Source organism: Pyrgilauda ruficollis, unplaced genomic scaffold, assembly GCF_017590135.1.
Source record: "Pyrgilauda ruficollis isolate IOZ18807 unplaced genomic scaffold, ASM1759013v1 scaffold36, whole genome shotgun sequence".
In the NCBI taxonomy this organism is placed as follows: Eukaryota; Metazoa; Chordata; class Aves; order Passeriformes; family Passeridae; genus Pyrgilauda; species Pyrgilauda ruficollis.
Window position 1 is genome coordinate 3,116,043 of NW_024525045.1, and position 27,799 is coordinate 3,143,841.

The 27,799-nt window shown below is 36.8% G+C and overlaps 1 protein-coding gene across 7 annotated transcripts in view; it reads right to left on the minus strand.

Moving 5' to 3' along the window:
- RASA2 (RAS p21 protein activator 2) overlaps nt 1-27,799 on the minus strand; it is a 39,789-nt gene that overhangs the window by 2,519 nt on the left and 9,471 nt on the right. The window contains exons 4-22 of one of the 7 annotated variants that reach the window (XM_041475729.1): nt 26,082-26,158; nt 19,397-19,480; nt 17,525-17,597; nt 16,216-16,292; nt 14,747-14,845; nt 12,553-12,709; nt 11,236-11,384; nt 9,881-9,995; nt 9,362-9,436; nt 8,551-8,674; nt 7,055-7,161; nt 5,759-5,845; nt 5,588-5,665; nt 5,051-5,124; nt 3,764-3,870; nt 3,399-3,481; nt 2,361-2,569; nt 1,511-1,614; nt 738-927 (exon numbers count right to left, since the gene is read on the minus strand). In XM_041475729.1, coding sequence (XP_041331663.1) covers nt 738-927; nt 1,511-1,614; nt 2,361-2,569; nt 3,399-3,481; nt 3,764-3,870; nt 5,051-5,124; nt 5,588-5,665; nt 5,759-5,845; nt 7,055-7,161; nt 8,551-8,674; nt 9,362-9,436; nt 9,881-9,995; nt 11,236-11,384; nt 12,553-12,709; nt 14,747-14,845; nt 16,216-16,292; nt 17,525-17,597; nt 19,397-19,480; nt 26,082-26,158 — 2,069 coding nt within the window. The other 6 variants (XM_041475731.1, XM_041475730.1, XM_041475732.1 and 3 more) reach the window with 6 other exon arrangements.

Sequence of the window (27,799 nt, forward strand, 5' to 3'; positions counted from 1 at the left end):
AATTTAGTGATTTGCAAAATCTTCATTTATTTCACATGGGACTTCTAAATCACAGTCAATTTTTCTGAATAACTTGGATCAAACACTAACCTGAGCAAACCAAATCAGGGTTTGAGCTTTTCTTTTTTTCCTGGTCAATCAATCATTATTGATGCAAAGAAGAAATCTAAAAATTTGCTAGTGGTGTTCCAGAGGCATAAGCCAGGATTGAAGAGAATTAAAGAATGTGCTCTGGAACAACAATGTACTCCAAAGAACAGGTTTTTTACCTTCACAAGAAACAGTATTTATCATTGAGTATGGCAAGTGAAATACAAACAGTAAATATGCTACCTGAAAGATATGCTTCTGCAGTAAAACTTTGACAGTTTCATATAACTTGATACTTCAATTATTTAACCAAAGTTTTGAAAAAAAAAAAAAATTAGAAGGCAGGCATGCTGTTATGGATAAATTTTGTGTGCACTTCAAATGCTAAGTTGCAAGGAAACAAAAGAGTCACTGCACTCACTTACAGGAATCTCAACAGGAACAGATGAATCCACACCAGAAGAACTTGGATCTTCAACAACTGGTAAAAAGCTGCACTACTACAAATAATGTACCTTATTCTCTCCATGTCTGTGTTGTCTAATTCTACTTTCATTATCTCTACCCCAACAAGTCTGGCCTCACCCCCTGATTTATTTTCTTCAAACTACACATTTATCAATGTCAAAGTTACTTAAGATACTTACTCACTACCATATTTGGCACTAGATGATCTCTTCTTCTGGTATTTTTCATGTGATTCATTCAGCTTTTCTACTATGTCTATTATCTGCTGAAGTGTATGAAAAGTGGCTACAGAATCTTCTATGGTGAAATTAGAATAATCATCTGGTTCTTTCCGAGGACCTTGATAGACTGCTATACTTCCACAAGCCTCTGCAAAAAACCACAATCATCTCATTGAGAATTTCAACAATTAAAAAACAAATCTAACTCCCATGCAAATGGTAACTCCAACATTCTGAAATTTAAAGTTACTCTAGCTTATACATAAAATGGATTAAGATAAAAGCAGGAGGCAGTATTAATTAAATGTATTTACAATTCTATAGCTTATTTTCTGCTAGCTGTGTTCAGCACCTTGAGCATCCAGCTCTCTCCTCTTCACATTAAGAGAAGTTCAGTGCTTTCTCACAGCAAACCATGTCTAATATAATTCATCACATGGTAAGGAAAGGAACAACAAAGGCAGAAAAGCACCACTTACAGTTGCAGTTTAAACTATTAAAAATATTACACATATGGAAATTCCATCAGAACAATGCCTGATATCTATTGTAAAGAAATGCCAGGAGAACATCAGACACCAGGGCACTTAGAAGATAAAAATTCAATCTCTTTCTCTGCTTTCTATTATTTTCAGGTGAATCGTTAAATTCAGTTAATTGTTCAAATTATATTCTTGGCCTAGAGAATTAGAACTGAGTATCAGTGTAATTCTTAATTATCTTTTCAGTACCTTCCAACTTCTGTAGTTTAGACCTGTTGACAGTGAAAAGTGAGTAAATTCTTTCTGTCTCTCTGTCACCATCAATCTCAATTTGAGTATCAGCAGGAACATCTCTAAAAGGTGAACAAAGACAGGTAATCAATATCAGTAATTCTTGAAAGCAAGTAAAACCAGATTCTTTTTCATTATACATAGCCTTTTAATATGTTTGCCACTCATAGAGTTTCACGAAACTTAGTATGCAGTTTATATAACCTACCCAGTTAAGGATAAATTTATTTTTATAAGAATAACAGCATTTCTTTGTTTTCAGAAATCAGCACCTTCTAAAAAGACATTAAAGCATTTTAGGATGTTATTAATTTTTCTGACATACCTACAAAACCCAAATGATTTGTCAGAATGTACATACAAGATTATTTAGCTGACTTTCTTAGGGTACTCCTTTAAAATATGTAAAGTTCAAATCAAAAAGTGGTTGTATAAAACAAGACAAACTCATTAAGGACAAGTGGTTGTATAAAACAGGACAAACTCATTAAGGAGAGAAGACTTTCAGGCTCAACTTTCTGCAGCAAGTATTTTAATAATTTCACACAGATGATCTAGATGTGTCATATTTCTGCACTCAACCTGGCATCTGAATTAAACCTATTATTCTGCATGAAGAGACCTAAGAAACAGGATATTTGTGCTTTTCATGCTGAACAGGTTACCTCCACAGGGTGGCACACAAAGTAACAGAGAAATCCAGTACTTTGTGCCTGACCACTGTGGCTGAATTAGCAGGGAAAGCCTTGCTCCCCTGCGTGCAAGCCGCAGTGGCTCCACAGTCGCGGCCGTGCCCGCGGGCGCTTACGCGGTGCAGCGAGCGCAGCCCTCGGTGCTCTCGGCCGTGGCCTTGCAGCACAGCCAGCTCCCGTTCAGGAAGGCAGAGGGGTGGTAAAAGCTCAGCCTCTTCTGGTTGCACCTCGTTACCCGGCACAGAGCCTCTATCCACTCACTGGCTTCTACACAGTTATTTGCTTGGATGTAGAGTGGCTTTTCTCCATGAAGTACTTGAAACATCTGCAGAAGAAACATATTGCTCTGCTGAGTAAAAAAATCCAGTTACTGAGCAACTTCAAATATGTAAAAATAGATTTCAGTGCTCAGGCAATTCCACAAACTCTAAGACAGAAAGTGAGACTTTTTACCTCTTTCAACTATATAGAGGAGAAAAGCCCCAGCAGAACAGCTTCCTGTGTTCTCATCTAAGAAAGAACCCTTATAAATTAGAACAGGATGCAGCTTCTTTCCTCTTCATCCACATATCTTTAAGTGTGACCCCAGATTTCACAAAGCACGACCTTCATCCTTCAGCAACAGAAGATTCCCAGAAGTCTCTCCTTTAGCCATCACTGGCCTTAGTGACAGCTGTTCTGTTATCACTGCCTCAGATGTTTGGACTGATGTAAGAACAGAAATAACTGATGTGTTCCAGGGCCAGAATGAGGCCGTGAGCACAGACAGCTGTTTCAGCTGATGAAGGGATTGTAGGAAGTTCTCACCAAAAGGAACAAATACAGGTTTGGCAACAATACATTTCTAGTAGTACATAATATAATTTCAAGTGCTTTGCAATAATGTTGTAGTTTTAACCTTCATTCCAGAAATTTGGCATGGGGAGCAAAGTCAAAATCAGTCAGAAAACTTGGTGCAGGTAGCCACATTTCCAGGTTAATTTCCGTGTTCAGAATACTTGGAGATACTGCATACAGCTTATTATTCCTGATCCATGAAAGACGTTTTGCTAAAGTGTTTAGTAATGGGGTTTCATTAACTCTGTAAGCTAATTACAATTTTTTTTATTTAAAGAACATATCAAGAATTACATATAAACTATCTTTTGACCCACATTTTTCTTGTTGAAGGAGCTCTCATCAAGTTTCTCCACTGCAAGGATGTTTTTGATTGGAATAGTGAAAATTGGTTCTTTATCTGTAAAAAATAGTAAACAGAGGAGTGAAGCAATCTTTAAGAACTGTTGTATAATCTCAGGGCACTGACAGTGCAGTTCATGCTCTAAAAATATGCATTTTTATTATTGAAAAAATAGGCATGAATCTGACAGAAGCCTCTATTAATCAAGGCAAAAGTAACTAAGATAAATCATAGGTATTTTAGGAAAACAAATTATGCAAATTTAAAAGCACAAAAAAAGCTACAACAACGTAGACAATATTGAAAAATAAAAATAATTGTAAAATAAATATTATTTACCTTGCTGTTTGTGGTATGTGAATTCTCTACTTGTTAGACAGAACCATCGCTTCTTGAAATTCTTTTTACCGATCCGTGTCCTTCCCTGAGCTCTTTTGTACATTTCTCTGTAAAGACACAATCGAATGAAATCCGACCATTAGTCTTCAAAACCATTTATTGAGATAAGACATTATTGTTCATCATGTAACAATCTACTTCATTGTACATTAAAAAGAACCTACTACTTGTTCACAACAGATCCTCAAGATTACTTCCCAATATGGTGATTGTGAGCAGGGTTCCAAAACCAGGAAGGAGTTTGAAAAACACACAGTCCAGACCAGTGCTTGTAACAGTACATTTGGAGGGAATACGTAACTTGTTCAGATCAAGAATTCCAAATATTCACAAAAGGTAATAAGGTGTATCTAACTACAAGGTTCTCTCTTTCCTGCCACTTTTTCCATATAATTGTACATGGCCTTATCTGGATCAGACACTGAATAGCAATAAGATGACACTGGACATGGCTCAACAGCAAGGGCAGACAAACTGCATTTAGTACACTTTAAGTGTACTCACTGCTAACTCCTTTTGTTTTGAACAACAGTCATCAATTTATTACTATAACCAAGTGTTGATCTACTACAATTTCCTCCTTCATTTCTATTCAGTATCTTAGTAAGAGACATTTGTTTGAAATTTGGATGCCCATTTGATCTTTTCTTCTTATAAACTTGCTTCTCAAGTAAATTAAAATATTTTTCCCCTTGAATGTTGCTCAAATCATCACCTATTATCGATCATCATCAAGCAAAAGGCAGTTCATTTTTTAGGAAGAGTGACCTTCACTTCCATCTATATAACAGCATTCTGTCACTAAATGTTAAATATTTCAATAACAGGGTAGTTTTCTGTCTGCCTTTAAAGGCAGAACATTTAGCTGGTCAGGCTTATACAAGAGATAGAATAATTCTAAGTTAATAATGTTGTTTGAAAATACACTTTCACAATCCTCAAAAACCATCACAGAGCACACACTGAATTGTGACAGTAATGCACACAGTCTTCAATAGGTTTTCAGCTGCTTTTAATTACTTTTTAAAGCATTCAGAAGATGAGTTATGAAAATTTGCAGCTGTTCTTTTAAACTAATTCTACTTACTAAGAATTGTCTAAATTACAAATACAGTAATTTCTACAGCATATCAGACATTTTAGCAAGCATTAATCTGAAACTGGCATTAATGAAAAACGACTGAAGTCAATTCTGTTACAGACAATATAAATTCAAGATTTATTCACCCTTCTTTCAGATGTACTGGCTCGCTCACACCACTGGGCTCTTTACTCTCCGTAGAGGAAACATCATCCAGAAACTTAAGGAAAAAAACCACAGGGAGTATAAATATACAATATTCAGAAACACAAAACCCCCAAAAGCTATTTTTGAAAATAAAAATGTACAGTTTCTCCTTGAACAGGACAGTTATTTTATGCAAGTGATGAAAACACATGGCAGGGCCTTGGAGCACTGTAACAAGGGACGCCCAGAGGTCACACAAGCTTTCTTTAATGAGTTCCTAAGCAGCAGAGCCAATAAAAAGCTCTTTCAAAGAACGTACACTTTACTTTTTAAACTAATTTAGCTTAGTTCACTATGTGTAACTCTTGTGCATGGTTTTGCTATGTTGTTTTTTGTTTGGGTTTTTTTTTTTATGTCTGAAACATACCACAACTTTTCTTTTTCTCTCTAGTAGATAACTGACCACTAACACAACCTTATAATAATGAAGATTGATCAGCTACACCAACAATAAAAAACATACAGTTGAAAGGTACCTTTTTAACAGATTCAGTAAATTTTTCTTCTTGAAATGTTTTGAAAAACTCACACATAAATGTCTCCTTGAAACTTGACTGAAAGGAAAAGTATATTGACATAAATAAACTTTCATATGAACTTTCAATAAACAGAATGTTTGAAATGAGAAAGAATTTTAATAGTCTTACAAGTTTGCTCTTGGTCAAACTTCCCCAGCTCCCCAAAGTCTGGATGGCTTTTGATATAAGAGTTAATGTTCTAGAAGTCTGTGCATCCTAAAACAGTAAAACAAAATTCAAAAGTCATATGTTTTCACAGTTCTGCGTAGAACTGATTAAAAAATTTACATGTCAAGAAAGATATTATTTAAACATAATGTAGTAATTCTGGTACATCTTCGTTCCTTTTCTTTGCCCCAAAAGAACAAAAAATGCATATGAAATGTTATTTAGTTTATTAGCTCATGCATGGTGTTTAATATTCTAGTCACTATCACTAGAATTTAATATTAGTACTGGGGAAATATTTTTACCTATAAAACATTGGAAACTCTCAAATTCTGTAATCATTACTAAACATCTAACAAACCTCTGAATAATAAACATAATCAACTACTGCAGGACAAACGGCCTAAGTTTTCATAATAAAAAGTGAAATTTAAAACTTTGTCTTTAATGCTTTTACTTGATTTGTTTGCTACCTCACCGATTCCATTTTAATGCAGAATTATAAACAGAGCCTCCTGAAGTGGCCTTGCTGTTCCCTTTTAGATGTTTAACCCTCAAGTGTTGAAACCCTGTAATTTTTTTTTTTACTCAAAAAACTGGATAATGTCAAAGCAATGAATTTAAGTAAATGTACCTTTTTCTTTTGAAGGCACAACACACCTAAGTAAATAAAATAAGGTAATAATGATAACCTCTGGGGAAGCAGATCTCATACATTTTCTGTATTTAATGTGAAAAATAATACAGTTTTTTAAATCTTGGTATTTCTGTCTTTGAAATTGTTTTATACTGTGTATCTACTTCACAAACAAAACCAGAAAATTGTCAACCCATTGCAACTAGTGGAGTCCAGGACAAATACACCAACCAATTACTGGATAATGCTACATCCTCTGCTTAAGACCCACATAGCAATAAATGTCTGGATGTTTCATTTCCTTGGTGCAAAGAACCAAGGCAGTTTAGGCCTATACATTAAAGGACCCTCAGTCATGTTGTTATTTCACCCCAGAAGCACAATCTCAAGAAAAGCACAGCGTCTTTAATATTGAAAGCTCTTCCACATCATTTGAGAACACCCCATAAAGACTGAAATATCTAATGCTTAAAGAATTGCAAATATCGTATTTCCTTTGGGAACTGAACCTAGAGACATTTAGTAATCTGATTTCCCAGTTACTGATAGGACCTTATGCCTTCCCAAACCAACAGCTCCAACAGTATGAATAAAACAGAACAAAGCTTCACAAGACTTACTGGATGGTGAGGTCGTAAATGAAAAGTATGAGGTGAGACTACGGCTACAGCAAAGAAACGGAGAAACACAAAGCTGCTCACTGCAGAATACTGTACATGAGGGTCATCTGCAGAGAAAAACCATGAAATGTAACATGCACTGAACTTAACAGGAGATCATGAAGACAGTTAACATAAAAGTCCTTAAGAAGATAACATCAGAGGAGACATTAATATTTTAAAATAGAAAAATCAATGAAGCGCATGAAATGAGAAAGGTGGTCATGGTAAGAGATGTTCTCCTTACAGTGGAGTGTTTACTGCTAATTTATCTGAAAAGAAGTTCTATTCCCATACAACTGGCTCATCAGCTCCACTGGGGGAAATAATGAGATGATTGCAAGCATTTACATACACAGTTGATTAGGTCTGGCTGGATGCTGCACCCAGAGGCAAAACACTGCAGCAACTGCCTCTGAACTCTGGGGCTATTGCATTTATTCACCTGGAAAGCTACTCACTGATAATTCAAATACATTAATGCTGCATGACAAATACAGTCATCACATAGGAACAAATATAATGGTAATTCTGAGTTGCATCATAAACCCATGCTGTTATATAGTTTTGATGATGTAAATGAGAATTTTCTCATTAAATATTTTGTAAAAAAAAGTAAATATACTTTTATACTGGGAAATATAGTGAGGTCACATTCTTACTCTAATGACCACTTCAATCTGATCTGGTAAGTCACCTTTTCTGAAAGGACTGTCTAAACTAGAGCAATTTATGACTCAGTTTCAGTGACAAACATGAATCAGTGAAATGTTCCACATTATGAGGAGTATACTCTTCACCTGTAGCTTATTACAGGACATTTCAGATTTTAATTGACTGAAGTGTGAGTACTTCAGACACACTACATTACTCCTATATTAAATGCATTCTGAAAGAATAAAGCTATTTTAATACTGGTCATATTTACAAACCCAATAAATAATTTTTATTATCCACCCCCCTCAAAACTACCCATAACTAGTTTAGCTATAGCAGTACTAAAGCTAAATACACAGAAGTTATGAATGTGTTGGCCATCATTAACAGAGTGACAGTTCATGTAAAGACGCAAATGCTAAATTGATTTTCAAGTTCACATCTTGCTCCTTTAGAAGCAACAAACAGAACAGCTCTTAAAAATTTTGAGTATTTTTCAAATAAATCACTTCCTGTACTGCTTGTGCTTTTCTTCTATTATCTCGTACTCCTCTGATGACTTCTCATTTGCTGCTGTCTTGCAGTTTCTGACTTGCTATATTTTTGTATCAGAAAACAAAAAATGTCTCTTGACTGACTACAAAGTTTCACTATAACTTACAGCCTCACAGAAAAAGAAATGCCTGTCAAAGTTCAGGGCACAGCTTTGGACAAGACAAGAATTTTAACAATCCCTATAAGGTAACTGCAGAAGTTTTCAGTCTGAACACCACCTCCAGAAGTTCTTAGAGAACACTTACTTGGAAATCTTTTGGCAGCCAGATGCCTCAAAGAATAAAAAACATCACACATTAGTGTAGGACAACTTATACTCGACCGCACTATTTCACGGAACACTTTGTCCACATAGTATCGGAGATTTTCCTGCAATTATGAAAAAAGATATTTTTTAAGACATGAACACTCATATTTCTCCTTTTCAGACATGAACATTCATATTTCTCCTTTTCTTTTCCCTGGGCACAAACATAACACTGTCTGATTATTCAATACTGAATTCTAGTACAGTGCGTATTTTAAAAGGCTCATAATGTTTATATGGCATTACTACTATTAAAAGGTAGTTTAATGATATTTATCTAAAGTATATAACCAGTTTCTAGCAATATAAACTACCTATCAATACCTGGTTTTGTCGTTTGACAACAAGGAAGGAACATTTCCCATGTATATCAAGTGAACGTTAATTTTATTGCAGCAACTGTTGCCTTAAACAACAGCATACTCTGCTAAGAGGGAAGCAGCCAGCAAAACTTCAATGAAAAATGCTAGAGCAGTTCACATCAATCTAGATGCTAAGTATAGAACAGGAATCAAAACACCCAAAAAACTGATAAGAATGACTGCCATCTTTAGCTCCTCCTCTCTGTCCCATTTTCCACTGGACTTTTCCATTGCTGTCTTCATAAAGAGGAGTAAGAAAATACAGCTTTTTCTTTGTTTACTCTGAAAACAGAGTTATACTGCTACTATGAGTTACTCATTTCCCATTACAAAGAGCTGCTTTTAAAAATGCTTCTTTCAGATTTTGAGACCAGTTGGGAAACTCACCATATTAATTTCCACATTATCCCCTTCTCTTAATTTGATGGGATCTATTTCACAGGGTTTAGGAGACTCACATATCTGCAAGAAACAAACAAAACTATAGGACAAATTTTCAGACAAAGTATTGAAATGCACCGATTAAAAAACAGTTCCCTATATTTACAAATAAAATTCTAAATAGGTCCTAACCATCTTTAACAACATGCAATGATCATCCTCACTTTTGTTTGTGCCTTTCCAAATGGATTGATTACATAAAGCATCACATGGGCAAATTCTGCAATGTGCTGGAGGCTGCAACAACTTTCATTGACAGTTTATTTCGAAGCATCTGGAACATAAATAACAAAACACAGCTCCTCCCACTAAACTTAAGCAATTGTTGCTCAATTAATTTTTCCTCTAGGATTCCCCTACCTGAGTGATTCCTACCACAGAGCTGAAACAAGAATGTCTATCCAACAGAGAAGGACACCACAGGGGGCTGAGCTTCCCCGAAGAAGTTTCAGCAGGATAACATACCTCATCAATTACAGGTTTCAAAGTAACCTTTAGGTAGTGCTTCCCCACTATTTTCATCATTTCATCCACACACCGAGTTGCTAATGAGTTGCCTCTGAAGATTGTGTTTGCTTCTCTGCAAGAAAAGAAATTATTTTATTTGAATAGGGAAACAACAAGTTCAGTTACAAAATTCAATTTATACTCTATCTTGCTATTAAATATTGAAAAAAATACTTGTAATACATTTTAATCAGGAATTCCAATGGCACTGAGTAACAAAAAGAGTATAAACAAGAATATTATTACAGCAATTACCAAACCCAGGAACATAAATAAAACCATAAGAAAAAGCCTAAGAAATTTTACACAATTAAAGTTATAGTGCAGTGTGGAACATGAGAAATAACAACTGGAGAAAATTCCAAAATAATGAAAATTGTACCTCAGCAATATACAATTCCTCCTGCAGCAGTCATGGTGAAAAAACCTGGAGCTATAGCACACTGCTACACTACATCAATAAACCCAGACACTTAAACCAAAAGATAATTTAATCCAAGGTTATATTTTTATTCATTATAGCTGTTGAAGAAAACTGACAGCCAGCTGTGCAAAGTGTATCTTTCTAATCTGAGAGATTTAGTTTAAGCTGCCTTTGTTACAGTTCAATTACAATGGAATGTGTGCACTAAAATGCAGTTTAGAAAATTATTCTCTATGAGTCACCTCTTTCTACACAGTTAAGCTGACTCACATTGTTTAAATCAAGACTAAGTGCTTTGAAATGAACTGTCCTGTGGTGACAAAATCCCTCCCACACCTCCACTGGACAGGACCTGGCAGTGAAGTGGTTGCTACTCACATCTGCCTTATTTCTCTCCTAACCACAGAGCTGCAAATTCACAGACAATATGCTGCTACTTGGAAAAACTCCTGCGCTTCCTACTTGCAAGGCATGCAGGCCACATTCTTAATTACATGGCATCTTTGCAGAAAAAGAGTAGCCTTCATTTAAGGCACATGTTGAAGGAAACAGGGTAAGATTTTCAGCAATTTCAAGACGTTCCATCTAAGTTTATAAGTTTCAATACAATAAACAGTAATATTTGAAGAGTGGCCAAATAAAGACATTTAAAATAAAAACTATGCACTCTAAGACAAAGTTTTGCCAATCTGCCCCGCACCCTTGACTCTGACTCGCAGCTTCAAAATTATTTGAATGAATGTTTTTAAAAATTAGCATTAAAAGATGAACATACTTAGTCAGTTTTACGTAAGAGAAGGAAACCAAAAGGCTTAATTATCAGTGCTGTATCATGAAGCTCTAAGATTAATTTTAGAAAGCATGACAGCAATAAACATGAAATACATACTGGGTGTCCCTCAGATCTAGTTCTGCCACTGCTGCAACAAAGGGAACCAGCTTCTGGTGGTGCAGCAGCAGCCGTACCAGAGGCAGCACAGCATCGTACTTGTCTCGACACACTTCACTCAGAATGTAGGCAGCAGATGCAGAAATAGGCTGTGAGAAAGCAGAATACAAAATCTGAGTAAAGGAGTTAAATATTCTTTGTGTATTTGAAAAAGTACAGATCAAATCTAATGACATAGTTTGTTAACAGAAAGTTTCAATATTTGCTGTGTAACATGGCAATTAAAAGCTTTCATTCCAGAAATACTTGTTTGAAAATTATTATCTACTCTATAAATACATTTAAGAATGCAATTCAGTAGCTACTCATCCTACTCATTCTCCCTAAAGGTTACACTATGGCTTTGTCACAAACCCAAGTTAGAGACAAAAAGCAGTTGTTTTACTACAATGTCATGTATCTTTATAGGACTTTTAAAACCACAATTAGGGGACAATAAAATAAAGTTCTCACCCACCCTTCTGAAGTGTTTGCTGCCACTGTACGGTTGGGAATTTCAACACAAAAACTAAATTATTTCAGTAGAAAAGACCACTGCTGACTGCTGCTATCTATATAGTCAGTCAACTATTCCTAAATTCCAGTGAAGCAGTATTTGAATATGGGCCAGCAAAAATTTTAGTCACATCTGCTTCCTCTATCTTTCTTCTCCTCTGTCAGTACTTCACTAACACTGAATTGATGAAAAGCTGTAAAAGACCTAAGAATATAAAGTCTGGCTACTATGATTTGATTCCTGTCCCAGTCTTATGCAAACATTCTACCACACTTCCCTCTTTGTCACCATGTCTTGGAGAGAAATCCAGTCATGCTGATTAACATCCTGGGGAAGGCAGAAGCAATTCAGAAGTAGAATTTGAAATAAATTCTGAAGTAAATCCCTTTTGTAAATTATCTGCCCTTCAGTGCCCATAATGAATCAATTTTCCTGGAAAACCTCTAAATCCAAGAAGCCAATAGAGGCCAATGGAAAAATACAATGTTGAAAAGAGCAACCATTAAGAAAAAAGTATTTTATCTCCTCCAGGCACATAGCACAGATTATTTTCCTGTCTCCACTAGTTCTTCTAAAATAAGAAGAAAATCCTGGTACTTTGGAGCAGAAGTAAGAGCTCTAGAAGCTGTTCATCTGGGTGTGACAGAAGTAATTTATACAAAGAAACAAAACCAATTATCTAGATATAAGTAATTCATATTGTCTCACAACTGCATAATCCATTTTAATTTTCACTTCAATGAAATTTTCAACAAAAGCACCTGAACATCTGAAGATTTTAGCAGCAAGTTCCTTAGAGAAGTGTAGTACTCAGATGGAAGTACACAGTCTTCAGTGTAACAGATATTTAATCTAAGTGATCCCAAATCATCAGTTTTAGAAGACTTGTTCCCATTTTCTCTTGGCTGAAGTAAGTACCTGTAAGCAACAGGGTAATTATAAAATATTAGATACCTATTTCATTCATTTTACTAATTCTATAATAAGAGCAAAGTATCACATTTAACTATTTCAGTGTACATGCACCGTATCTGAAAACTGTCAAAAAATTCACAAAAACCCCCCCTTGAGGTACAAAAGTAAAAACATGAGCAGCATTTAATTAATCTTTAACATATAATGGAACTTATATTTATTTCTCACATCTTTGTAAACAGTAAAACAGGGTATACTTTTTGTAGGTTAACAGGGAGTAGCAGGAATAGTTTGAGATTACACTGGGCCATCTCATTTTACATCTAGGTTATATTTAGGGTGTTGGACACTGCAGGTGAAACAGGTAATGTGAAGAGTTGAAATGGTCTTGTCTGAGACCAGAAAAAGTACATAATATTAACAGGCTCCACTCTTGAGAAACATGATATAGGGAAAACGCAGATTTTTTTCCTACTCTGAATACAAAATACATTGAACAATTCACTGCCTGCAGGTTCACTGCATTCCAATAGGAAGTGCAGCCCTACAAAAATGTTAACAGCTTTTAAGTGGTGTCACAGTAGTTTTAACACCCACCCCAACAAATTGAAACCCCATCTCCAAATATTCTTTTACAGTCATGTATATTTGGACTTCTACAACCAGGAGATCAGACTTTTTTTTTTTTTCATAATCAGATGCAGTGCCCATGAAGGTATGCTAACATAAAATAAAACTAATTTACCAGGGAAACCTCTCCTTAACAGCATGACTCTTAAGCTTATTTTCCAAATATTCAGTAGTATAGATAATTTCTCTGCTGTACTTCAGCTGCATTCGAAACCATATCACACAAATTAGCAATAGTATAAAAGATTTATTTTTGATCACAGAACTGTTTTTGATAAGCAGATCATACTTGGATATGAGGATGTTCAATGCAAGGTGTGAATACAATGTATATTAGCAGACACACTCCAGAGAACTAGACATGAGTTAGGTCAAGTCAAAAAGCTACACAAACACAGCTCACTGGCAATGAGCCCATGCTGATACAATCTTTCTCAGCAGATTGTTAACAGAGGCCTGTTTTTATGCTAACAGGGTCACACAGCTGTTGGTGAGACACTGGCAGAACAAGCCCTTGACACCGTGCAAAAAAACCAGAAACACAAACACCTACAGGATCACATTCAAGCACCAAGAGTCTGAGTTCAACATCCAAGACACTTGGAGCCTGAGGTGGGTGCATGGAGCAGAGCCATCCTGGCCAAGACCTGTGTCACATTTAATTCCTATTTACACGTCCTTCCCATGTGTTTTCTGTGTGGATATGAAAGCGCTTCCTCCATGCTTTTTCCTGTACTGAAAGGTTCACTAAAAGCAGAACATTTTACACACTTGGAGGTACTCAAACCCCTTACACTCATCCCTTCCTGCTGCTAAGCATTTGGGACAGCAAAGGAGCTAGAGAAGGGCTCCTGCTTCCAACAACATCAGAAAGGAGGGTGCTGAGATGTCCCACACAGAAATGTCTCTTTCCTGAACCCGCTAGCTCTGTGCCTGCTCCCCTGATATGATGTTGGGTTTGTTCTAGAAGATACTCCTGGAGTCTCCCCAAGGAAGGAAAAAAAACATACTTAATGATCAAATAAACTCTCTATCAGTGATTCTGGAAGTCTGACGTAGGAATTTAACAAGTGATGCATTCTGAGAAGCTCCAGGTTTGCTGGGTAGGCTGAAGAGCACACAGAGATCACTGAAACCCAGCAACCTGACCAAAAGACAGTCACAGTCCATCTTCCCTTCAAACACACCAACTATTCTGTGACTACGTGCAGACATGGGGAAGAGCAGAGCTAAATGTACCTGCTGACAACGTTAATTTATTGAGCAGGGAAAATCTAGCAATATGTTTCACCTAGATTAGAACAGGAAGACACAGTTTAATGAATAGGTAGAATAAAACATATCCTTTGCAGAAAAAAAAAAATAAAAGTGCAAGACAAGCAAATTCACTTCCGAATCACCATTTCTCACCATGCTTGAAAGGAATCATTTCTTAACACCTTCACAGGAACTTTAATTTCTCCTAGAAAGATGTCTTGTACGAGATTCCCATTATTCCATAGGTCAACCCTGAAAACAAGAACATTGCTTAATTTTCTTTTCTCTCAGAGAGAAATAGGCAAGTTTACAATAACTGCCTTACAGCACTAATCCACATGCATGCAGGCAGCAAATGTTAGAAATCTCACTCCATTCTAAATAAATCAAGAAGACTCAAACAAGTGGCTTATTAATCCATGAAGAACAGATAAAGAAACAAACAGTGAAAAGTTAAGACTTGCAGACCTTGCATCAGTAAATAAAAGTGATACTGGCACAATGTACGGGTTCTGCGCAGTCTCCACCCCCAAAACTGTGCACATTTCTTCTCAGGTAATTCAAGTGAACTTTTTAACCAATATATTTAAATATCTACCTAACTGCTAGAACCTGGGACACTGCAATGCCACACCAACACATGCGCTTGCTTCTCCAAGCAGCAGCTCGAACGCTTACAACCTCCAACGGAATCCGGCTCCACACATGCACCCTGCGTTTGCTCTATGACTTCTTACCTCTCTGACATTTCTGACAGACAGCAGTTGTTAAGAACAAAAAAAAAAAAAAAACCAAAAAAAAAAGACAACTAGATTTGTTGGGGCATGACTATTTTTCTAAATATATTTTCATCTACAATTAAATATATAGTTCTAAATAATGAAGCTAGTAGTTAAAAACACACATACCAAGTTAGTTCTATAATGGCTATTGGAAGTAACTGCTAAATTTTTCTTCTGATGCCTGTTAGGAAATATATGCTGGCCTTGAAGACTTTCTGTCATTCAGCAAATTTGGTGCACGTACGTGCAGAAGCACAATAAAGAAAAGAAACTGAGTACAGGGCTCTCTGCAGTTCTAACTACATTGCATAAATACAGAAAGACCTGCTCTGAGGGTAAAGCAGCAGAAGAGGGGAACACACTTTGAGTATTTTGTTTGCAAGGAAAAGATGAAAGACAACTGCTCCTCTAAAAAGCAAAGTGAAATTTTAAGAGTCTCATAAAAGAGGGTTTCTCCTTTTTTTTTCTTTTTTAATTAAACCAGCCAACTATATTTAAAAATATAGACTAGGATCAAGTATGCTTGTATCTTTCAGTACAAATTTTATTACCAATACTCTGCCCAAATAAATACAATTTGATTTTACTTTACTCACAGGCCCAGGAAATTTGTTTAGGCTGCTAGATACACTTAACCACTATTTACTTCAAAACAAAAAAACTCATCTTCAGTAAGAAATACAAGTAAAAAAAAAAGAAATTTTCTACGTCATCTTTTCTACAAGTCTAATGAGTAATTCTATGGAGCTACACTAAGATAAAACAGGTATTTATTGTCTTGATGATAAAATATTATGATTAATGATTCTATGAAATCACTTTCTAATCCACATAACTTACCTGACTTCTAGTTTCTCAATATCTTCTTCTTCCACCTGAAACTGGGACTTTTTGGTGTAACTGCTGGACCTGGTTACCTGCAAGTAAATTCCTCCTATTACACATTTTTTTGTATTATGGATATCAAAAATCAAAGAAAATCCTCCCTGCCTCTAGCATAGGTAAATAGCTACTGTTCCTTACACAAAGGAAAAAGGTCAGTTGACCAAACAAACTGCCTTTTTCCAGAAAGCAGGAGAAAAATGGGTCAAGAAGGGTTCATGGTGGAACCTACTGAAGGCTGATAAATGAGGGAATTACAGTATATATCTATTAGAAAAAACAAGTAGTATGACATGAAACTGGCAATTTTGTTTTTCTTTTAGCATGAGCCTTATGAAAGCATTGAAGTCAGTTCTGAAATGTTTAAAGAAACTACAAATAGGAAGCCCACTCTTCTTGCCCTAGTTACAACACAATTGTAACCTCTCATCTACACTTTCCTCATTTCTTGACTGACTGCATTCTCAATTTAACTTCAATAAATCATAAGTCAAAAAGTCACCAGAGTGGCTTGGATCACATTTTATCCTAATATCTAACTTCATAAGAAATCACACTCAGTATTCTTGAGCAAGTCAGCTGAGACACACACATGCACTGGAACTGTGCATAGGTATGAAACTATTTCCCACTCAAGCCCCACAGCAGCATTTACAAAAACAGTAAATTATAATGCATTTGAGGCACATGCAATAGCTGTACTCCTTCCAGCTCTCAGTACTGCACACTTTAAATGCAAATCTGATTTTTATTACTGACACAAATCGGATGAAAATTTAAACTCAGTTTCTTTGTCAGATAACACATGTAGAATTGAAATCAACTCCTAAATAACAACGAAGTTAACTTTTTAAAATAAAATAAACTTTTTTGGGTATAAGCACTATATTACTTTATTAAATAAGTAAGTTATTTGAGTTTTTTAGGTCATGTTTGAAAATATTTAAATAGAAGTCCATGGGATAGGTTAAAGTTACCTCAGAGCTCCAGATGGCAACAGATGATATATAAAGTGATTCAAGATAGGGAATTACCTTCATATATGTGCTTGTGAGAAAGTAATTTCTCACACAGTAACTGAAGGGGAATGCTTTTATCACACAGAAATTCAAGTATGTCATCCACTTACATTTGATAGGCCACTTAAAGCTCTTCAATTTGCCTCAAGAGAGCTTTCTGTATTAGGTATTGCTATGCAGCTTGCTTAAAAATACCTGAAGGGTTGCATAAAATAGATAAACAAGAAGAACAGCACACAAAAAGTTACCTCAAAATAAAATGTTTCATTAAACTGCGGATTGCTTGTTTTCTTCTTAACTTTGGTCTTCTTTTGGTCATTCCTGTTCCAATGTGGTAAAATTTTTACCATAGACAACTTAAACACACAATTATAAAGACATTCTATTGTCAAGAAGGACACATGCATTTAAGTTAAAACATTTTTTGTTATTTTACAATTCACTTTGATCAATGAGGAAAATCTTAAAATTAGCTGACCTTCACAATACAGTTAAAAGAACTAATATTTTAAATGCTGTATGTAGCTAACCATGCATCTATCCAACTCAAAGGTTGTATTTAATTTCACAAACAGGTAAAACTTACAAATTAATTAAAATACATGAACAATTTCTAATGCATTTAAAATTTAAATTTCTTTACCACTGCCTGAAGGTAATGAGCACACTTTTCCTTGTCTTGTTCAACTGCAGTTTCTGTTTTTCCCACCCTCTTTTGCTGCTGAAATACCCACTACTTCTTTACAGACAGGGGTTTATACCCAAGACAATGAAGGTTTTCTTTGAAAACAACTGCCGCTCATGTTAGATATGAAGCAACACAGGGTCAAACAAAACAACTGCCCCCACTTCCTTGTGGGTTGGTTTTGGTTTTTTGGGGTTTTTTTTAATTTTACAATTTTTATAAAGGAATACAGTTTTATTTACTTATTTATTTAGCAAATGGCTGTGGTAGTATAAAATGGCTTTCCAAAAGAAAGAAAAATAAAATACGTGAGAAAAACAGACAAGGGAGAAGAAAAACTGCCCTAAGTATCTACTACCTATTTTCAGGCACTGGACACATAAATATTCCAGTACATGAGTCACACATGCATAAGATTGGAAAATCTCAACCAGGAATTCCTGTCAGATTTGCACATATATTCCCATATTAACAGGGTAAATATTTTGTGGGACCAACATTCTCACACTTCCATCCACATCACAGGACACAAACAGAAAATATATGTCAATTTACCTTCTTTGCCATTTGGCCCCATGATTCCTAAGTATAATGGGTGAGCCTCCCTAGTCCTCTTAGAAAAAACCCAAACAAACAGAAAACCCCCCAAGCCAAACCTAAAAAATATGATGTTTTATTACCAAGGAGGAAAAAAAATGCTCCATGCAGAGCTTATTCAGGGCCAATCCTTCCACAGTCTTTAAGCCAAGCAAGTCTGGTACAACACATCCTGGCACTATGCTCACAAAGGCAATTCCTCAGCACAGGAGAAAGGAAAGGGTCTGATGTGGCAAAAAAGAAGCAACTGAAACTTATCCTCCTTATTGGGCAGGGACTTGCACATAGTGAATGTGTGGGATGGGGGATTTTTCTTAAATGAAAAAATCCAGCAGTTACTGAGGATTACTGATCCCAAACAAGGAGATGTTTGAACTGCGTGGACTTTGAACACAGCATCCTGAAGGTGTTCCAGAACCTCTCCTCTCTCGTCTCCTCCCAATTACTACACATTTGCTGCAAAGAAACCCACACATGAAGAAAAACAGAGAAGATATAACAGGAAGGTGAGTGAGCAACTGCCTGTATCACAACATACAGGAATTTTACATAGATTAGCAGGAAGTTCAGTGCAGAAATGCAATACAAAACATAAGGGAGAACTGAGTTTTAAGTGGCTCTTGACTAGTGCAGACAATGCAGACAGACCAAACACCATCCCAGTCTGGAGCATATGGCAGGGAAGGAAGAGAACAGTATCCATGGAGATGTGATGTATGCATGAGAGCACTGGAAGATTTTTCTGTCATTTAAAGATTTTGCTTAAAACCTATGACTTTCTTTTCCAATTCAACATCACAGCATTTTAAGATTTATTCATTTTATACTAAAATGTTACCTGGAAGGCCCCACAAGAGAGACTGTTGCATAAGGATCACAATTCTGTCCATTTATAAGAGGCAACCCATGGCATTCCTTTATGCTACAAGGAAAAGGCAAACAATAGATCAGTGAAGCAATTATTTGGCTTGAAAAATAAAATCCAAACAATGCTTTCTTTTTGAAAACTTTTTATGTCCTGCTGTATTACACAGATATAGCTACACACTAATCTAACACACTGCATGTACTTGAAGAAGACTCTAGATGGTAACACAAAATAATACTCAAGTATACAGTCAGACTTGGAGGGCTCTGTGAGAACAAAACTGTTAGAATTGCTTTGGTAAAGACACTCCAGTATCACACATGAATGACAAAATCCTAAGTAAAATGAACTGATATATTTTAGGAAAAATTGCAGATTTCATTAATTTAAATTTGATTTCTCAAGGCCCACACAAAGCTGTCTGGCCTCCACCAATGGCAGCAACTATATCTGGAAGGCATTGAAATGGATGAAAATATTTCATTTTGGATAAATTACATTCTGAGTTATGCTAAGAAATGCAAAGTCAAATCCTGAAAGGATATTTAAAATTAAACATCCAAAACTATTACAGTATATAGTTCTAGCTCTATCTTTGAAATAGTGCCTAAGGTTTATTTTCAATCTTTCTTCACAATAGTCCATGTTCAGGGTTAAATGGCCCTCTTAAAAATACTGTTTTCTTCCATAATTCATACAGTAAGTGGTAAACTGGTGTTCAACAGGTACACAGGCACACTGTTCACCAGTTCTGATGCAAAAGGGACAGGATGCTAATGCATCATGGAGACAGAGAAACCTTTTCTGGACCTTTTCTAAAGTCTTGCAATCTTTGAATCACCACAGCAGCAACACAGAGCTGGGTCAGCAAGCTGCCTAACCTTCAGATGCTGCCCACACATAAGCATTAACTAAAAAAAGCTGGAACAGCAAAAGTGAAGCGGAAGAATTTGTAAATTCATAGCAGAAATCAGACTTTCTAGCAAAATGATAATCTAATGTAACCATACACACTGTCATTTAAGTCCAGAAACATTCCACAGATTACAAAATTTCACAAGATCTGAATGTTGTATTCCTGTTCTCTATAAAATAATGTATTTTTTAAATGTATTGCAGGAATTTAACTAAATTAATGCAAGAAAGTTTCAATTGTCATAATTTGCTAGTTTGAAAAAAATCCAAAACCCAGGCAACTTAAGGAGAAAATAACTTCTCTAAATTTCTGTGAACAATTAAGTAAATGTTCTAATATCATAATGTGGAATAATAAGTTGTGTAGATCAAGTAGAAATTATGTAGCTGCACACATTTTAAAATAAATGCTTTAGGTACTGTAGAAAAATGGTGTTAAAAGAATAATAGGAGCTGCAAATTCAAACACAAGAGTGGAAACAACAGACACTAACACTCCTCTGCTGCCTCAAAACTCCACCCTCTTTGGAGTATGCACAATTATAAACCAGATGGTATTTCCCCCCCCCCCCAAAAGTCCCTTTGTCTTAGCCAGCTCAGGGAACATTTAGTGCTGAACCACTGCACAATCATTTGTTATTTTTCTTCCAGTTATCAAGCACGTGGCCTTCAGCATTTCAATAATTTTTGAATCACAATGAACGCTACAGTGATTTCAAACCCACCATTTAAATGGGTTCTTCAAACATCCAGTTGTTTCATAAGCATTAATTGATTCCTCCTCCAACATATAAGTGGCACAGAAGAGTGGCAACAAAAGTAAACTGTCTGGACTTTTCAGTCATTGGGGTTCTGACCTGAGGCAGGACTCGACTCTTTCAAACTGAGTGGCATCCTGTAGCATAAAACACCCCCTGCAGCTCCTCAGGCTTTGCAATTTCAGGTACCTATAAACCAGCTGCAATCTGAACCTCATAGGAAATTCATAGCAGATGGATCAGTCAACCTTACCTGAAGAGCATTCAGCTGTTTTAACAAGAACACTACGATTTCTCTTCTAACAGTCTTTGACATGATCACCAAGCTCCTGAATTTCTCTAGCAAACAGGTACAGGTCTGTGGGACTTTCAGTTACACAGCTTGTTCTGTTCTCTTGACCACAACATAGACAAACTAAAGAAAGGCTTGTTTGTGATTTCCTGCAAGTTGAAAAACATTTTACTGACAACTTCACAGCCTTGCAGCAGAATGAGAATCTCTGGATTCATCATATGGATCTGTCACTTCAAGCTGATTTCATGCTCCAGCTGGTCTCCCTGTGGAGGCAGCTCTAGCATTCCATTTTCGCCTCCTGTCCAAGCTCCAGCTCTGCTGCCAGCAAGTACAGTCTTCCTAGTTTATCAGACAGCCTGTCCTGGTCCAACACCTCCCCTGACCATCAGCTCCTCATGTCCCCAAATCTCTTCCTTCCACACCTATCAGGCACAAAAATTTCTTCCAAATTTACTTCACCTCCTCCCCTTCCATCTCTCACTCCAAGGTAGCCAGTCAGATCCACCCCTTCAGTCTGCAGGTATGTAATTTAATGACTGCCTGAATCTGCTTTAAACACATATGTGACAGCACAGCCAAGTCAGCTGAACTGCTGCTTCTGTTTACTACCCTGACAGGAAGCTTTTAACCTAAAAGCCAGTTGTCAGTTTGGCAAATTGAATCACCCTGTTCATGCAGGAGCCCTCCCATGCTCCAAAGGCAAGCAGCCTTTAGGGATAGGAAGCCATTATATCAACTCAGCACTACTGAGCTGGATTGTTCCTCCCCAGGGACTGAGCACACTGCACTGAATCATTACTGAGACTTTTAAGCTACTAAACAAACAGCCTCCTTAAACATGTTTAAAAATCCTGAAGATGTTTGAAGTGGCTAGACTAGAGTAGACTTAACAGAAATGGAAAAGTTGGAATGAAAATGAATGGAATGAGAAAAACCTCACTCAGTTTGCTAGTCAGCAAATTTCATACGAATATTGCCTTTCCTCAAAGAATCAGGCAAAGTGCTGCAACTGCAATCTCCTTTAAAAGGAAAACAACAACCAAGAAATCGCAGCAAAACCACCACCAGCAAAATGCCAGATATTTTGACCAATCAAAAACAAAAATAACATTAAATATACACTCCTATTCCAACAACAACAAAAATACATTTCTAACACGCAATAAAAATATTTCAGCTTTGACAAATCATTTCATCTACCTAGCTCGGCAGGTGTCAATCAAAAGGCATAAATGCATACAGTTTGAAGAAGTAGACAGGAACTTAGAAGCCTTTTATTATATATTTTAGACTTCTACATCCTTGTGTGCCGCCTAAGCAACAGGTAACAGAACTTTGGTTCTCTTCTCCAACTGCTGCCCTGTTTCAGTACGGTGTAAGACATGATTCAGTTTTCATTAATTCTCATCTCAGTAGTTTGTTGTGCAAGAGGAGTTTCATACAGGAAATGAGAGCCTTTCAGATATAACCAGCATATATTCAGCTTAGAAGATGAAAATAAGCCTTAAAAAGACCCAGCCCACAATTAACCCCCTCAATGACTGACTCTACCTCCATCATTCAAATAAACTGAAGTTCTCCATGGGCAGACACTCCCTAACTGCAGCCATTAATATCTGTATGTACACTTCATAAAAATTGCTGTGTTTGCTAGAACAGCTTCATGTGAGCAGAAAAAGAATAAACAGGACAGTAACAAACTGACAGGTCAATCAGAGAGCATGGTATACAATTCATTTAGAAAGGTATGTGCAATGAAGTCAAAATCTGGCTGTAATAAACCATTTCAGGGCTTTGAAGTATTCACACTGTAAAGAGACAAAACCTTCTTTCAGAGCTGAAGGGCTGTTGATCCCAGAGAAGGCAGGTGCCACCACTCAATTGCCTAATTTGCCAAGAAACTGGTCAAGCATCATCTATTTCAGCAGCAGCAAATATGCAAACAATGGGCATGCAAACTTGTTCTTAGGGACTCCCAGCAAGAGCTGCAAGCATGTATCTGTGAAATGTGCTACTATACACACCATTGTGGTTTCAAAAAAAACCAACCCACACTGCGTCAGCAGGTAATCTCTTGCACTTTTCCCCCTCCTCATTCACGCATTAGGAAAGGAAGCAATTCATATCAGAGACAAAACAAAGCTTTAATTCACAGTCTGTGAGTCTATCTGCATGAAACTTAGCAGCAAGCTGCAATTAATACAAAAATCATGAGTGAAATCAGGGTTTAGCCTGCTCTACATGAGCTCGAAGACAGTCCTTCACCAAACAAAGATTAACTATGCTTTACGACAAACTGGAATTGAGTTTTTAAATCAATCCTAATCATAAAAATCATCTAGAAGACCAGCAGAAAAAGCTTCTACAGCCATGTTTACAGACCCAAATCAACAGGAATCCATTGCCTAGCCAGTCACGGTTTTGGTTTAGCCACAAGGTGACAGGGGACTCCAGGTAATGCTCAGAATCACAGCCTTTTAATTACCTGCTATTGTGTGTGCACTTAACACCACGTTTCATCTTGTGTAATGAAAGTTGGAGGTACTATTTTTCACCTTTGTAGAATTTCTGACCTCTCAGGGAATAACAGCGGAAATCCATTACCAACTTAACTATGCACAGAAGCCAGCACAAGTATCTAGAATTCTCCTATCCTAGAAAAAAAATTAACTGGTGAAAGTTTAAAAGCATCTAATTCTCACTGCATTGAGACACCATTAATTTGAACAAGAAGTAAAATATTGCTCCTGAAAGGCAAGTATCATAGCCTGCATGTCAAGAATTATTTTTTCTGTGATTTTTTTTCCCTTTGGACATTATTTTTCAGTTTAGAACAGATAAAGAAGAGTCAGAAACAGACACATAAATAGATTTGTGCCCACTCCTTGTCTCTCTTTTACTCTATCATGGCTCTGCTCCTTTCTATCTTTCAGCTTTGTTAAAGGACTTACTAAGTCAGTATCTTCTCAGGGCCTGGTGACCAGCGAAAAACACAGCAGGAAGTGCATCACTTACTAATTATCATGGGAAATTTACAGAACAAGCGGGGTTTTAAAAAGATTAATTTCCTCTTTAATACTCCCACATCTATTTTCTGTAGGTTCCTCACACTTTAAGGTCCAATGCATCTCAAAAATGCCCTCACATCCATTTCTATAATACCACATTCAGTGAGAGATTTCTTATTTCACATACTCTCACATGTACATGCAAAATACATTAACGTACCATGTATCAGTAATGCAGTAAATTATTTCAAGGGCAGCAGCACGTGTGGTAAAATTCTACTAAACATTTCAGTTTTAGGAACTCCAGTGCATTTCATAACCTCAGACAACTGCACTGATGTAATACAGCAGCGTTTAACGCACTATCCTCTCCCACATGGCAGTGAGTGGGTGAGTGCAGCAACCAAAAGAGAACCCTGGCTTCCTTTTGATCAATTATCTCCGTCATGAAGAGATCCTAAGAGAGGGCACAGTGAGTAAACCACTTCCTACTCAAAACTGCAATTTGCAACAGTAACTTTCTAATGCAACTTCTTCATCATATGAAAAATCCAGGCAAGTTTTTAAAATAAAAAACCCACAACGCTAACATGAAGTGCATGGAGACATAAAAATACAAATTTTTCTGAAAATTAAGAAAGTTGGGAATAAAAAACAAAGTCGTAAAGCTCCAGCCAGCTTTTAGTGGTGAACAGTCCATGTGGAAAAGCTGTTCCAATTCTGCTTTGTGCTGCAAGTGGGATACAAAAATAAGAGCAGTAGGAATTCCAAGGAACCATGTTGCTACCCCATTATAAAAGCAGGCACATTCCAAATTATCTTTAAGTAACAAAGATGTCTTGATGTCCAGTAAGTTCCATCTTACCTGAATTATGACCCTAAACCATTAAACCATCACCAGTTTCACTAGCTTAGTTCTACCACAGAATAGCTCCCCCATCATAACAAGCTAAACAACAGCAAACAGAGCACTTTGCTGAGTCCTGCTCCAACTCAACTACCCATCTGGGTCTAGAGAGTTGACTAAACAAGAACATCTTAATTTCATCACGAAAATTACATTAGCAAATATACCAAAAATTCACTGTTTCTATGATGCTCTTTGATATGCTGTAGCATTTTTAGACTTCAGAGCCAAAATGAAGTTTGGTAGTGAATGCTCCTCAAGTTGCTGCTAAGTTTTACTGAAATGTGGCAAACATGCTGTTCCAGAAACACAACTCCTGTATACCTTGTTTTTCTGTAAGAATTTCTTATCATGGTTAACTGAAAGAAAATAATTCTGAAGCAAAACTAGCAATAAATTTTACCATACCGACCCACAAAAAATACCAGCAGCAGCAATTCAATCAGTAACAGCCGTACTGCAAGTTCTGGCTGTCAGCTGCACTGCACTCTCCTAGCCTTCTCACCAGACCAAATTCAACTGGGATGACAAGGCACTAATCCTAGCAGTCCCAATAAAAGTGAGGGCCTTGGCAGCAGAGGTCAGCAGCTGTGAAAAACTTCTGCTGGAGCTCCCTAGACTCATCTCCCCATAAGGCAGATTCCAAGGGAAGTCACATAAAAAGAAAAATGCTATTGGTACTAAGACATGCAGACATCCAGTATCAGGAAAGACAAATCCTATAACATTCTAACAAACAACCAAATATTAAAGGATTGATGTATTTCCTTACTGTACTACTAGTTGCTGGCACACAGATCCATTGTCTGTTATCAGTTCATTCAGCTTTAATTCAAGGTGAACTTTTCCCTGAAAAAGAACACAGGTAGTTTTAAAAGCATTATTTTAAAAGTAGGAATTAGAACAATAATATAGATTACAGTTAGAAGTTATTTAAGGTAATTCCAATATTATGACTTGAAGAAAATACCTCATCTAAAGCACATATCCTGCAAGTAGAGCATGATGGATGCACGTGAACTTTAAGACAATGCTACAGAGAAGCATTATCTCATCTGCAGACAGCACAAGAATCAGTCAAGCCTCGACAGATTTAACACACACAGGTAGTTCTTCCACCTTGAGCAATTGCCAAGAGTAAGAGTCTCAGCTATTTTGTCCCAAGCAAGCATGGGATGAACCCTTGCACATACATGAATTTCTGAACACTTCAGGAGAAAGTTCTAAAATGACCTTGGACTCTGCAGGCAGGTAGGCATAGCTAGAAAAGTAGAACAGCATGCAATAGCCATAACCAGCAACACTTAATATCCACAGCGAAATCCTGTCCATCCCACCAGACTGAAGATCATTTAGAAATGCACTGTGCATCCTAGGGCAGTTTTCAACTATTTCATGAAGACTGCTGATGTACTCAAGGAACAGTAAACACAACCAAAAGAGAGGAAAAGGTGGCAATAATTGCTAAACCCAGCTTCCTCCTTTTCTGATATGGCAGGATACATTTAAGAAAAAGAATCCATAACTTATGGCACAGCATGGATTAACTTCAGAAACCAGCAAGGGCCAACCTACCCTCTCAATAAAAGGCTCCAGAACTTTAAACCATGATATGCAACTTTTTTGGGATGACCAAAATTTATTACTTGAATCTTGCTCCAGACAGCTACTGCCTGAAAAATACTGCTACTCTTTTCAGTGCCTGGCTGTTTGTGCTGGCTTTTACATCTAAGATAGGCACACACTGCCAGAGTCTTTCCTCTTACAATGTTCTCCTTGGTGGTCTCAACTTTGTCTATTTACAAAATGGAATATCACATGATACTGGTCTGTTCACAATCAAAAGTCTCAGGGAAGGGTTTTGGAAGGTGATTTGCAGGAGTGGCAAAGGAAGCAAGTCATAATCTGAACTACAGCTTTGCCTTTCTGCTAAAATGGAAGCAAAACCCTTAGCTGACCTTGCACACATTTCTATAGCAGTTATGTTTTGACATAGAACTGCAATGTTTTTATTGTAAATCCCCTGGGGCAAAGGCTGCATTTCCCTCTCTGTTCGTCACATGGGAGGAGAAATGAAGCTTCTTTTACAAGGCAGTTCCCAACCTAACTGCTTTGGGATGCCTGCCAGGTGTTTTGCAAACTGTTACTACAGGGACAGGAACACAGGTACATTAAGAAAGCATTTGTCAAGCAGAGAAACTCCATTACAAAAACAGATTTACAGGATAAAAACAGGATACTGAGAAGCATGCCAACAGCCTTACAAGGCAAAGTTTTTGAATGACAAATGAAAAGACAAACATTATTAATATTTACATAACTGACTTGTTTTAGAAAACAAATGCTGTGAATGGCCTAAACATCTTCCTTTTGCTTTTAAAACCTAAGCCCACAAACTGTGTTTTACACAGAACAGTAGGAGTAAAACAGCACACTGCTGCTCCTGAGAACCACCTGTGCATGCAGGTTGCTCCCAGCCCAGTGCCATGG